The sequence below is a fragment of the Nestor notabilis genome, unplaced genomic scaffold, assembly GCF_000696875.1.
Source record: "Nestor notabilis isolate BGI_N333 unplaced genomic scaffold, ASM69687v1 scaffold27723, whole genome shotgun sequence".
Lineage (NCBI taxonomy): Eukaryota > Metazoa > Chordata > Aves > Psittaciformes > Psittacidae > Nestor > Nestor notabilis.
This window is the reverse complement of record NW_009921958.1, coordinates 32,251-46,735: the sequence shown is the minus strand read 5'-3', so window position 1 is coordinate 46,735 and position 14,485 is coordinate 32,251. Positions and strand designations below refer to the sequence as shown.

General features: G+C 42.2%; 2 protein-coding genes across 2 annotated transcripts in view; both read right to left on the bottom strand.

The window, feature by feature from the left end:
• Positions 1–3,457: 3,457 nt before the first annotated feature.
• MUSTN1 (musculoskeletal, embryonic nuclear protein 1) lies at positions 3,458–7,329 on the bottom strand. Its single transcript, XM_010011380.1, has 3 exons — positions 7,299–7,329; positions 4,407–4,527; positions 3,458–3,646 (listed from the first exon to the last, which is right to left on the bottom strand). The coding sequence occupies exons 1-3, from the start codon at positions 7,305–7,307 to the stop codon at positions 3,540–3,542; spliced, it is 237 nt and encodes a 78-aa protein (XP_010009682.1). The 5' UTR covers positions 7,308–7,329; the 3' UTR covers positions 3,458–3,539.
• A 7,008-nt stretch (positions 7,330–14,337) lies between these two features.
• LOC104403299 (transmembrane protein 110) overlaps positions 14,338–14,485 on the bottom strand; it is a gene marked incomplete at its 5' end in the record, with an annotated part of 14,502 nt that continues 14,354 nt past the window's right edge. Inside the window, one exon of the mRNA XM_010011383.1 lies at positions 14,338–14,454. Within this exon, the coding sequence (XP_010009685.1) occupies positions 14,338–14,454 (117 nt within the window). The remainder of the gene's footprint in view (positions 14,455–14,485) is intronic.

The following is a 14,485-nucleotide window of genomic DNA, read 5'->3' as shown; positions in this document are numbered from 1 at the left end:
TCCTGCACCGCATGTCTGGGACTTGCTTGTTTCATTGGAAAGCTTTCATCAGGCTTCATTTGTTCATTCAGTCCCAGTGCAAGAAAACATAATGTTTGAAACATTGCAAGTATCAAGAGGACAGGAAAACAACATCCCCCAGGGCTGTAGGTTGAGAGGATCCTGTATGTATTTATATGAACACACATATATAGGTACCTAAAGGTGCAACCAGCCAGTGCTGTGGAAAGATGCAACCTGGAAAGACCCTTTCTCCCCTCAGCCCTGAGCAGATGAAGGCTGAATCCTGCCCTTCCACCATGATTTCCCTACCTGTCTGCCCTGTGCTGGCAGCTCTGGGATAGTAGACAGTCATTTCTCAGCTACACCTGTGGTTTGTCCACATAAAACCACTTCATATTGCTTGGGTTGGAAAGGACCTTAAGATCACCTAGCTCCTTTCTGGCTGTATTTCCCCCCTTATAACTCCATGGTAGATAATGCCATTAATTGTCCTAAATAAACACAAAGATCCTGTGGAAATACATGCATTGTGTTTGATTTATTGCTATTTTACAGACAAAGTGCCCAGGTGGAGAGCATGCGTCTAGTGGCCTCAGATTTGCAAGGAGATGCTAATTCAGGGCTCAATAATTCATTAGTTTGTCAGTCATTTACAAGTTCACCATAAAGAGTCTGCTGAACACAGCCTGGTCTTACAAGGCTTGTGCTTTAAGTCATTTTTAAAAAAATAAACATTGCTTCTTCCAGGCAGACTGTTCATGTGCAAATGCTGCAGTGCTTAGAGCAGGACATGTAAATAGGTATATTTTAACAGAGAAAAATTAAAACTGCTCTACATTTGATCAATTTCTACAACTGTAATGCTTTAATCCCTTAAACCACACTGGATTATATACTTAGTGGCCTAAAATCCCCAAGAGCCAAAGCTTTAATTAAGTGGATCTGTCATTGGTTTTTTAATACCCACATGTAAAATCACATGGATGTTAAAGAGCTGCTTTAACTGCACAGTTTTAGGCTGCGTGGTCAGCTCTGCCCTGCTTGTGAGTTCACGGAGCCGGCCAGCACTCAGGGAAAGCTGTGAAATCTCTCCTGCATCCCTTTGAGGCTTGCTGAAGCAGCTACAGGAAAATCCTTGTGCTCAGCCTTGTCCCCAGGCTCGAGCCCCTTGTTCCTGTACAAGCCACCACAAACAGCCATCCTCACTGATGTCCAGAGCCCACTGCTGCTTGTACATTGGGCACCAGTCCCATGGCACACGGTGCTTCTTACTGAAGAGAATGAACATGCTCTGAAATAACTTCAGATCCCCTTGGAGGAAGGATATAAATCCACCACGGCAAGGAGAGATTCCTTTGAGTGCAAAATTACTTAAAAACTCAGACTCTGGGGCTTTGTTCAGATACTTCTCTGACACTGATTTTTGTTAAAAAAACAAAGGGGAAAAAATGAAGAAAACACATTTTCCACGTTTGGACTTACTAGATTTGCAAGGCTGAAGAAAAAGAGCAGCTTTATATTTGCTCCTCTCACCCAGAACCATCTCCTATCATGACAAAATAGCCAGTAACTTCCAGTGCAGCGACAAGCTTGAGGACATGGGGGATTCCTGCAATTCATACAGGAGAGCATAGACTTGTCTGTCACAACTGGGGAATCGACTTTGTCCCAGGGATACACTTTTACCTCCAATGCATATTTTTTAGATGAGTTCCACATTAAAAGACAGAAAAACAAAATAAAATCCTGAGCACTTACTATCACACAGGGAAGCATCACAAATTACTGAACCTGAGGACATCCTGGAAATAAAGCTGTTCACAAAATCCCAAGTTCCTGGTAGATAACTTCCTTTGCTTCCCTGCTGCATCCATGGTATGAGACTGTGGGACACAGGTTTCTGCCCTTTGCTAAATCAGCACCAACATACCCAAAGCCAGGTCTGAAATACAGCACCCCCCTCTCCTGCTAACCAGTCTAGCAAATTTACAATATCCAGTCACTTGTATCCTACAGAAGAAAGCAATAAAGCATTTTACCCCACTTAGCCCTCTCCATCATTTTTCTAATTATTAAACAACCTCCTTCCAACTTCTCATCACAGATTAATTAAGCAGCCTTTGTTAAACCTGAAGCAGGGACTTTTTTTTCCACTGCATTTTACCTTCTCAGCTCAAGAAGCTCAAGAGGAAAACACTGTGCTGAGTTACCTGTGAGGCGCCCAGACCCCATGGAGCAACAGTGTCCAGCAGAGAGAGGAGGCAGGGTCTTGGCTACAAATAATAATCTTTGAAATGGAAAAACTGGGGCAAGGCAATAGGCCAGCAATATCTTTATATTTTTAAGGAAACCTCCCTCTTAAACCCAGAGGATTTACTGCTTCCTTAAGCAAGGCCCACTACACAGTCTCTCTGGGAGCTTCATGGACATTGGTGTGTTTTATCCATCAAGTGTTTGGGACACAAAAGACAAATACAATATACTTCACAGTGCACAGAGACTTTTGATCTCAGTTTTACCTCTTAATCAGGTGTAGTCTGCACAAACTTAAAGTAATCCTTTGAATAAAGTGGCACGTACCTTACCAGCCCCAATGTGCTGCCAGGGACTCGGGGTGTGTGAGAAGCACGCCAGGTGCCAAGAAAGCAGAGGATCATCCATGTCCGAGCACAAAGATCCAGCTGAGGGAAAATACTCCAGTTTATAACCTCGGAGAAAAGCAGGTCTGATGTTTAACGCAGCAAATCAAGGTGTAAACAGTTGAAGAGACCAGCTTCCACTCAGAGCGTGCTGGCTGCAGTAGGCACCCAGCGGGTCGCTCGGCTCCTGTCAGGCAGGACATGGCGCCGGTGCTGCTGGTCTGTCAGCCCACTTCTCACTTGATCCAACGGGACCCGAGGGAAAAGCCTTTGGGAACTGCTGAACACCCACCGGGCACACAGAGAGCAGAGCCGTGCGTGCGGAAATCAGGGCGCCGCTGCCATGAGGGGGAGCCGTGAGAGAAGGCGGGAGGGAAAGGCCCTGAGGGGAGCCACCGCCCCGCGGCGTGCCCGGGCCCGGGGGCACCAGCTGCGTCCACCACAGGCGCGGGTTAAGTCTCCAGTTTCCGCGATGCCCCTTTAAGCAGCTCCTCTTCAGCTCCTCCTTGGCATGGGCACAGTGTGAAGTTCTTGCACTGACCCTGTGCGCCTGGATGCTTAGTTTTTGTGTTTGATAGACCAGATCATGGCCAGCAATGCCAAAGTGTCCACACCAGTAAAATAAGCCTAAAGTGAAATTAGTCACCACAGCGTGCCAAGTTGTGTCCAACAACTTTTTTTATTAAACCATTATAGCAAACACCGCTTAACACATAGAAAGAAAGCACATAATAAAAATTAATATGGAAGGTGTAGTGTTTGGCATGAATCTATTCCCTAGTTAATGACTTAGAGTAGAAATTAGCTACTTAGATCTACAGTGACTTTAGTGTGAGGGGCAGAAATGTGGGAAAATGTTACAACAATCATCTGGGTGAGACACATCCAGCTCCACCATCAGCCAAAGACGCTCTTGGCCGGCTCTTCTTTTGGTTTCTCAAAGACTGTTTCACCCCCTGTTCGATCCCGGCTGAATATGGAAGGTGCTGCAGAGCCCATTTGTTCTTGGAAAAGAAAACCAGGAGAGGCAATCAGTGAAGCAGCTCACCAAATTCAGAGTGTAAAACTAGCGCTGCTGAAGTTCATATATACACATTTGGTAAAACACTTCATCCATCCATCAACTTTCTAAACTTTAAAGCACAGTGCTCCCACCCAAGCACAGGGCAGCTGACAGCATCTGTGGTGGTTACTGCCATAGACTGGCCCCGAACCCCTACAGGTGCTTTAGAAACTTGGAAACTACTGAGGTCCAGGCTATTACACTGAAAAGAGGTTAAAATCAGTAATTTTTCCTTACACTGTCCCACTGGAGGTGAAGAGGCAACACAAGTCCAGAGCACCAAGGGTGTCCAGTGCAAGCAGCCATTCTCTTCTCTCTCAATTTTTGCCTCTTATCCCCCCAATTCCTGCTTCATCTCAAACACAAAGTCATGCAACTGTGAGGCCAGAAATCCCCAAATCTATGACCATGCTTCCAGTCTTCAATTTGGGCAGTCACTGACATTGACTATGGTCCCAGGGCTTGGCTGGAACCCTCATTCAGAAGGCCAAGTCAGGGCTCTCCCTCTGCTTTGTCCAGATCACTCCAAGCAGAGCCCTGTTGGCGCCATCAGGGTGATGCATGCAAAGTCCTGTGCAGGCAGGCCAGGCAGCACACTGCTGGCTGCTGTTCCAGAGGCTTACCCTTTCTCTTGCAAAGAGCAATTAAGTTGACATTTTATTATGGAAGAATGCTTAACCGTTTCCATCCAGGAGACTTACCACATTGCTTCATCACTTGGTAGGTTTTGGATTTAATTTCCTGGTTTTTGGAAAGATTTCCTCTGGCTCCTTTGAGGTCTTCTTCCTTCACTGGAGGACGCTTCTTTTTCACAGGAGCTGGCTAATAAACAGACGTATTGACCACACATCAGTATTTTGTGTTTAAAAGCATGGGGAACAAAGCTGCCTCAACCCAAAGGCTACAACATACAGAGCTGCTAATATAATATTCCAGCTATCTAAATTCTGAGACTGTACAATGGGCTACTCCAGATGTCTGCACAACCATGACTTCACTGCTCTCGGCAAAATCTGTTGCCTCTATTACTGTTCTGAAATTGCTTTCTGATTGTTCAGCCTTAGAAAGGGTTGTTTATTTTTTACATTTACTTTTTGTTTTAACTTATTTACAATTTTCTCTGCCCAGCTCAGCCTGGTCATTCTGCAAACACAGATTGGTAATTCAGGAATTTGTCCAATATTTGGGAAGGAAAACTTAATTACTAAATTGTGCTTGTGCCTCTGTCTATTCACTACTTCATTGGGAAATCAGTCAGAGAGATTCTGAAGTCTGGCTTGATTTATCTGGAATAAACTTATCACTTGACCTGGAATTATTGGTCTTAAATTTAAGGAACAAAAGTATCTGAGCACTCAACATGTTGTCTACAAGCATGTACTGAACGTATCTGAAACAATGGACTCAGAACCTGGAGAAGGAAAGCCGATACAGGAACAGATGCATCATCAGGTGGTGCACTGCAGTGTCCAAGTACTGATCTGTTTACAGTTCATCTTGCTAGAAGAAAACCAGGATAACATTGGCTAGTCAGCCTACCCTACCCCTACCTTTATATTAGCACTTCTAAGTCAGACACAATCCTTATCACCAATTGGGAACAGCCAGCACCATTAACATTCCCTCTTCGGTTGACTGTCTCAAAGACAGATTGACAAGGCAGACCTTGCAGCAGGGTGCAGGGGCACAGGAGATATATTAAAAGCAACGAGACACCTCCTCCCCCCCAGCTCTAACAGATTTACACACTGAACCATCAATGAGAAACTTCTCTATCACTACATATGTAGAGCTTCTGACATCTGGGTTCTGGCAGCAGTGGAGCCCGTTATACATTTCTAGGCACCACCCACAAAGCTAAAAACAGTTGTGGAGGGAAACAAGTCCCTCAAGACCCACAAATGGAAGGAGCAGCGAGTCCCAGGGAGCTTTCAGAGACAGCACATGCATGCCTGGCTGTTGGCAGGGGTGGGCTGGCTGCACTGGAGCCTGCGGCATGATTTCTGCCGGCTGTGAATTCCCAGGAATGCTCAGAATAGCTCGCTGTCAATCCCATTTGTGTGTGTTGTGGGAAACAAAACACTAACAAGAACTCTGGGGAAAACACTTTACAAGTAGCCAAAGCAAGCAAAGGGAAAGGGTGGTAGCAAGTCCTTCAAAATTCATAACGGCTTTCGGCCTGTTAGCTGTTTAACCAAACATTCCTGCAGCCATGGTTTCATTTGCCCATCTGTGATGAAAATTAGCATGTGATGGGAATGGTCCCCTATGCCCATGGCATGGTCCACAGGCAACCAATACAGACCTGTGCTGACTCCCAGACAGAAACGGGGACCACCATATGTTTTGTTGACAGGAACAAAAACCTGCTAAGGTCCTTCACCCATTACTGGCAAGAGACTTCTTTCCACTGGGACGAGGGACTTCTTGGGGACAGGGAAAGGAAAGGAGGCCCTTCAGATGCACTGAGACACAGCCAGGCTGAGCAGAACTGTTGAATTCACCTAGGTATTTTCAAATAAAACCTCTCATGCTTTTCCAGCAGGACGGTTGCTGCGGATTAGTCAGTTCCCAGCTGAAAAGCAAAAATGCTGCACAGAAGGGTTATTGTGAGCCATGGAGGTGAGCTCTGGACCTGCCAGTGTCACAGCCGCAGGACTGCTAATTGCTCCCAAAGCAAGCGCATTTGTAAGCAGGGTTTGCCAGGAGCGATTCCCAGCTGGCACAGCAGTGCAGCCCATGCTTTGTCTCCTGTCAACAAGTCAGAAAGTGTTGGTTCACAAGATTTATGGCTGTTTTTTTTTAAGTCTCTTTCTTTGGAGTCAAGAAAATCAGCCAAACTGAGGTACTCTGTGGTCGAAGGATTGTGCTCTTCTGCCCTTCCCATGTTCTTATCCTCCATCCCACCCACCCACCATGTAAAAACACTCGTGCCTGGGAGCACTCTGCCAGGCACACGGTGAGTTGAGACACTAAAACTTAAGTGAAAACCTCAACATTTCTGAGGTAATTTTAAGATCGCTTTAAAACACTGATTATTGGGAACACAGTATAAACCGTTAGTTACAAAATTACCAAGTGTGTGATACAAAATTTCAGTCTCAAATATCATATCCAAACAGTTACAACTGACAGTACACTTCCTCATTTCCCGCACCTTAAGCTTCACTCATTTAAGCTTTACAGAGCAGCACGCTTCAGTGTAGGCACATCCTTTCAAAGCTACTGCCAAAATTACAAATCATTGTCTGAGAAAACATGTCAGAAAAGCAGAAACCAGTCCTTCTGTGAAACATCCCAAACCAGAGCAGTGGAAATGCTTTTTTCCCTTCCTACGGAAATCAAAATATTTATGGTAAACCAGAACATTTTAAATTAACCATGTAGAGGGCAGCTGCTTTTCTTCACCACAGAATCCCTAACAACTCACTTATTAAAATACATAAGCAGAGTGTTTTAATACTTCAACACAATCAAACAAGTCACACGGAGCAGAAACACTGAATTCACGGGTTAACAACAGTAACTTGCCAACAAACTACTCCAAGCAGAGCATCCAAAGCAGCTCTAACGAGAGCCAGGGCTCCCCGTACCTGTGACATAACTGCAGTGCTCAGTCCGCTGTAATCCCCTTCTGAGGTCTTTTCCCTTTGATTAAATCCAGCCTGTGAGCTCTACAAATGCCTGTTTTTTTCCTTGACTTATATAGAGCATCTAACATGAAGTCATTAGATGGGTCATTTTCCCAAACCAGCACCCCCAGATGATTCAGGTTGACTGAGGCTGTTGTTGAAAGGTTTATTCTTAGCCATGACGAGGGTTTGCGGTATTTACTGTGCCCCGTGCCTGGGGAGGGATGGAGCTGGGACTGATGGGAGCAGACAGCTGAGGCACTGGCACCGCAGGGAAGCCCAAACCACTACAAAAACGAATTCCTGGGGACTCTGCTGGGGCTCTATTTATAACTTTAAAAGGCAAAACTTTGTTATGGACACAAAATTGGGCTCTGAATCCTCTTGATGGGGAAAAAAAAGAATGAGCGTTTGTGTTTCTAGTGTAACAAAAGATGTATTTTGTAAAGATTATATGAACCTACTATATAAAGCGTAACACTGTGCCCAGAATTGCTTTTGCACAGGGATCTTTAACAGAAGAGTATTTTGTGCTTTTAGAAGAGTTAATAAAATAAGGCATGGTTTTACTTTTACAGTTCTGCTAAGCTCGCTCTGATGCCAGCTCCTACACAACAGAGAGTAAAATCACTTTTTACTTACAGCACTATTAGTAAGTTTGATCATCTCACCTGTCATCTGTATAGGAATAGCTTACTCAGACATGAATACAGTGTTCCCCACTAAACATGCTGACAGTAGTAAAACCTTTTCCAGAGCTTTTAACATTTATTCTCTGAACAATTTGTAATTAAATGGAATAAAATAAACTCTAAGCATAAATTCTATTTCTTATTACTGGGAGAGGGTTGGGTGGAGCGTTGCTTCCCTTTTATGTTAATTCTTTGCATCATGCAAAAAAAAAAAATCAGCTTCTGTGACTGCACTCAACACCTACAACAAACCAAGACTCCAGCCAGGTATGCCAACACAAGAAAGGCAGACATGGCAGACCTCCAAACATCTTTCACAAGGAAGATCAACTGTTGTACTGGTAGAAATCTGCGCTGGCCTTTTCTTGAGCTATGCCTATGTTGTGCATAGGCTAGAGAGAGAAGCACAGGAGGTAAATAAAACTGGTATTTTTCACTATGAAAACATTACACCCATACCACAGCATTAGTGCCATACAACCAGGACAATGGGATTTGTTGGCTGTGCCCTATCCCCCAGGCCTCTGAATGCCCATTTTGACTTTAAAGGGGAACTTGGCCCAGGCCTGAGGAGATCTTTTCCTTTATGCGACTATCAGAAGTGACTTGTAGGTTAAGCAGCAGTTTGGATGTTATGTACTCAGCCATTCCTTATGTTGAATTCGTGTTTTAAACTCACGGCTTAGTAAATTAGCCGAAATGTTTCCACAGAACAGCAGCAGCTTTTAGTAGGCTAACAAAGGAATGATCTATCAACTTCAGGAAAACAGCAGAATTTTTCTATTGTACAAATTACTAAGACGCTTCTATACAGTTCCATATGTATCACTATTCCTATGTTGTTCACTGCAACAGGAAAATAACATTCTGCATGTTTAAACCAAATACTTAGAATTCAAAGCACCAAACTGGTTTTTCCCCTCAGCTTCCAGAACTGCTTCATTTAATGGGTACTACATATTCCTCACTCACACAGATCTTACAGATGATTTGACTTCGCCAAGGAACTGCCAACATCCCTCAGTAGACTGACAGACTTAGTAAGCTGAAGGCTATTTTCTGAATTCCCTTTAAGGATGTGGTGCAACAGCAGCTCACCAAGAACAGGATTTCTGCTCTACTCTTGCATAAAGGTATCCACCTCTATTTGCACCCTAAAATTTAAAAATAGTAACAAAAAATTGATCACCTGCACATGGTCATGTTACAGCTTCACAGTGAGCCAGGTCTCATCCTACATGGTCCTCCTCACGCCTCCAGCATTCCGGAAAGCTGATGCTAGATACCCTGCCATACTTCCACAGGAAGCTGGAGAATTAAGATGGCATCTTTCTGTCCAAAAACCAGGAAAACAAACAAGCGAGGCTACGTTCATTTTGCTGGGTATAATGAAGTCCAAGTGCTTGCTGCAGACTGGTAATCAAAGAAGCTGCTTCCCCGGAGCTTAAGGAACAAGTCTGCACTACAGAGATAGCACGTAGGAGTGATGTCTTCATCAGACAGACTAGAATCAGCACTGCTTCCCTCTTGCCCTTTTGCATGGTTTTGCGAAGTAGCAGACTAAAGTGAGCAAGGAAGATATTGGTCACCTTCAGCATGCTGTCCTCTGGAGACAGGGGACAGAGGCTACTTGGTCCTAGAACTAGACATTCCCACATGGCCCTTTTCTGTCTTCAAGGAGGTACTACATGAGTTCTGTGATACACGGCACCACATAAGCAAACTTCTCAACAGGATCCTCAGACATCTTCCTCTGCTTGAATTTCTGCTACCTGCTGCAAACAAATCACGAGGGGGACAAGAAAGAACAGGTTAACAAGCTACTGAATTAGGCCACGCCTCTGCCAAGGAGCAGGACACTGGAGGTAAGTTCAGAAATTTCTGAGGTTACACATTGTTGTTGCCAGCAACCAAAAGGACTGGTTTTGCTTGAGGAGCTGAAATCAGGCTGTGATCATCAGCTGTGTGGTTAAAGCATTTTCACAACATCCTGCACTCCCAGAAGGCCTGAGGTCAATGCTCTGCAATCCCAGGAGTTCTCAGGCTGCCCATCGAAGGTTTTATTTGCAACATGAAAACACAGGTGGTGATTCTCCATTTGTGCACATGCAGATGGCAAAAACCCTCCTCAGGAACAGATCTCAGAGGAACTTGCAAGAATTCTTACAGTCACAAACAAAATGTGCTACTTAAGGATAGTGGTCCCTCCAACAGAAATGGGACTTGCTGTTAAGGTAAATGAATATATTGAAATTAATACCAACATGAGAATGCCAAAAATTAGATCTGCAGTTCCAATCCAGTAGCCAAACCTGCTTCCCACAACAGCACATTATAAACATTGAAACACACACACTTTTAAACAGAACAAGTATAAAACAAGTGTACAAATCTGTAATAAGTCAAACTTTATTGTAAACCATTATACAATGTAATTACATAAGATGCCCTTAAAAGGTTAAGGTAACACCACTGATTTAACAATATGTTCCAAACAGAGGGCAGCAGAACACAGCTGTTGGTTTTGCTCACATAGGCTATACTCTGAACTTACTTACAAACAAACCCAACATTCAGTTTGAGACGGATACCCACGCAAGACAAACACACCTACAAAAGAGTCCCTTTTTTAAAGATACTGCAGTTTTACTTTGTAAAACCATAGTAGTCACTTTCAGTAATTGAACTGGAAACTTTACCTAAAAAAAGTTTGCACGCCTATGCTGTAGGTCTACTCTGACTCAATGTGGCTGAATTTATTCACTTTCATTACTGCTTTCTCCTGTAAAAAGCACAGCAAAGTTGCAAACATGGGTTAGTCAAGCACAGTGGCAGAAATTCCTTGTGATGCTGAGCTCTAAGCAGAGCCCATGCCTCCCTCCCCAGGCACAGCTGGAATCAGAGCAGACACCTGTAGAGGGGATTGCTTTGCATTGCTCTAATTTGCAACTCAGTTTCTGAGTTTTCCCTGAAGAAAAGCTATAGTACATTTTAGTTAGCAACATTAACAAACAGCATTTACCTGCTTAAAGTGAGACAAGGGGACTTGAACATATTAAAGCCAGAACTTGAAAACCACGTATTAGACAACACTAGTGTTTTAAGTTTATGCAGATGTGTCACAGGTCAGATTCTAGAAACAGTTAATACATTTGGGGTGACCACTTGTGGTAAATTCAATCTCCCCTAATACTTCTGTGTCTCTTTCTAAGTTACAATCACTTTCTCTTACTTCTACATATCCTACATAGCTTATTTTCATTAAACAGAATCACATTTTCTAAGCACAGCCTGAAGTAAACCTTTCCTATGAGCTGTCGTGAAGTATGTTTACCAGGCATAAATTTAGAGCATCAATTTGAGGATAATGCAAAAGTCATCGTGTTGTAGTATTACTACTGGGTCAACTCTTCATGAAAAATTTATTTCAGACTGTGTTGCCAACACATTTCAATGAACAGTAAAACATAGTGAAGCACTAGGCACATACTTCCTTCTCACACATACAGGCTCTTCAGACAAGAGCACTTGTCCTACTTGTACCTACTACATATTCCAATTTTTATCTTACAGAGAGGGAAACTGCCAATTTCACATTTTCCATCTCTTAAACATAATAAAAAGGAATGAATAGGAAAAAAACCAAAAACAACCAAACAACCCACCTAGTTTTTGTTATTTGGCCAAGATTGTAAATAATTTTTTTATCTTAGTAGAGAAAGGTGGAGCTGGTTTTCCCCCTCCTGTTACTACTGTGGTATTTAAAATACTTCTGTCTCTTTGGCTCATAGTGCTTTACTACATTATCTTGCTAGGCATATCAAAATCTCAAACCAAGTAACATTAAAGCACTTAAGACATGAACAATTAGACATTCATACACCTTTGCTACAAACATCTTCAAGAAACTGCTCCATAGTGCTTTACATTATTTTGTAGTTGGTCAATAAGTTTGAGGTCTGCTCAAAACAAATATTTTTACATGATTAAGGCCATAGTTTTATACTGACAGTTCACAGACTAAACATGAGACTAGAAATAGAAATAATGTGGTAATTTAAGTAACTGGAGAAAAGGAAGGTAAAGGAAGATAAAACGAAAGCTCATATGGTTAAATTTGTGTGTGCTGCTCAGTTATCTCTGATGGTTGATGAGGACAGCAAGGGCTGTGCAGTGTTGAACAGCTTTATTTCACTATCTGAAATAGAACAAATCCTATGCTAAAACATTAAAATGCTGACATTTCCAACAAGAGCCAGTCCTAGCTCTTAAGCCCCTTTGGAAAAGTGAGTTCTACGAGACTATTCTGTGGATGAAAAGGAATTCCTTGAAGTACTGTGCTTTCGGAGATATGCGCCCACCCAGTAGTAAATAGTCAGTGAAGATGCAAGTCACAATCAATGAAAAAGAAAATCCCTAAAACAGAGGCAACACTGATTAGGGACATTCCCCACCCCTCTCCCCTTTAGAATAACTCAGTTAAGCTTCCATTGTCCTTAGTTTCTAGATTTAGTCTAGAAGAAACACTAGTACTTAAACTTATTGCAGTTATTACGTTTCAGTGCACAGTAACAAAGGTCAGTAGCTCAACTAAACTCACAAATGTTATGTTTAGTAAGATGACCCTTCTAGCTGGCTGGGCACACTGAGGTGTACCCAAGTCTCAGAGGACTCTGTTCACCTCAGCAGCCAAGCAATGAAAAGGAATGCTGGAATATTGAAAATAGGTATGGGAGCGCACAGTTCAGTATTTACTAAGGCCCATTTAAGTGGTCTGGATAATAAATCACATTAAGACCTAGTAAATCTATAAAAAAAGTAAGAAATCTTAAAAAGTTCTGAGCAGTTTTCCAATGAAACTGTTTGGTTTAAGGCTTAGATCATTTCTGATGTCCAGATACTGCAACAGATTTGCAATTAAGGTCTGTTGCCACCTTTTTGACACATCACCTTGTCCTGCGCAAGGTTTAACTGAGCAAGGAAAGCTGTCAGAAACAATCATAGAGAAAATATGCAAAGCAAAAGGATGTCACTGAAAACATGTCTGCTAGGTTTCAGATTAGCATGTGTTGTCAGTTATGAGAAGACAGACACTGAAAAATCACAGAAATTCTGTAGTAACAACTGTGCTATACCTCTTGGGGTTTTTTTTTAGGTACTAAAAGGTAATCGGACTTTATGGAAATTAAACAGGAGAAATCTTTTTTCAGCATATTAAATAGAAGATTGCTTTTCCAACAAAACACAAGGGACAGAATTACTTGTGATATTATAGCACAATTGTGTCAGTCAGGTCACTGTCCTATACCATGGGCCCTAAATAACGAAAAGCCTAAGAAACGTTCCATCTCTTCTGGGTCATTTGAGAGGTATGCACAAGAGACTTGGAGAAACAGAAATCATTACAGTCATCCATAGATATTAGTTTCACAAATAACCTATCACAACAGATTTTTGTTATACACTAAAGTGCACATTTGTCAAATATGCCAACACCACCTCCTATTAAAAAAGTTATTGTCAGATTATGTGGTCAGAAGCACACTTAGAACTGCATTTTTAGTGATATTTGCTGACTTCAGCAGTGACAGAGCTTTTCTCTCTGCAATCCCTTTGTCTTAAACCAGGACACAAGGATAAATAAGATTTTTACTACAAATCTTTTGACCTGTACTGCACAAAAAAAAAGGGAACTGCACCTTTTTCTGACAACGAGAATCTTTAAATACAACTGTATGAAAATATAACTTAAATATAAAATAGTCAAATAGATTTGAGGAGACTTGGAAAAAAATCTTTGTTCCACCTATTAGTTCCATAGGTACCCGGTAGCAAGTAAACATTTGTACTTAAAAAAATAACGTTAAGTTACAGCTTGTAACCATAAACTATTCTGCTCTAGGAATTATGCTGCAAAAGCCAGTTTTAGTAATAGAACACACTCCTTTAACTTTGTTGATTTCTGATGCTTTTTTGAGAACATCTTAAACTGCATCATCAGTAACCATAAGTGAAAGATTGCTGTATCTGCTTCCTGGGATCTTCTCTGACATGTCAGATACAAATCCCCTTAGCGACTAGTCTTTAACAACGCTGTACTTTTCACACATGATGGAAAGACATTCTTGCATATTGGTCAGTGTGTCTGTAGTGCAACTGAACTGGAAGTCTTCCAACCATCTGCATTCTGCTGGTAGACGTTGCTTTTAAGTCATTTTGTATGAAAAGGGAGACACAATTGCAACATTAAAACCCACTGACTGAAGTTTTTGCCATGAAACCTGCAAATACACAGGTCAGGGAATTTGTCATACAGGCAGGCCAAAACGATGCTTCTTCTTTTTAATGGGTTTTAAGTTGGTCAGTCTACGCAAGTCCTCTTCAGCATCTGATTCTTCCATCTCATCATCTGCTGAAATAAGGATCTAAAAACAAATTACAGCTTCTGAGTAACAT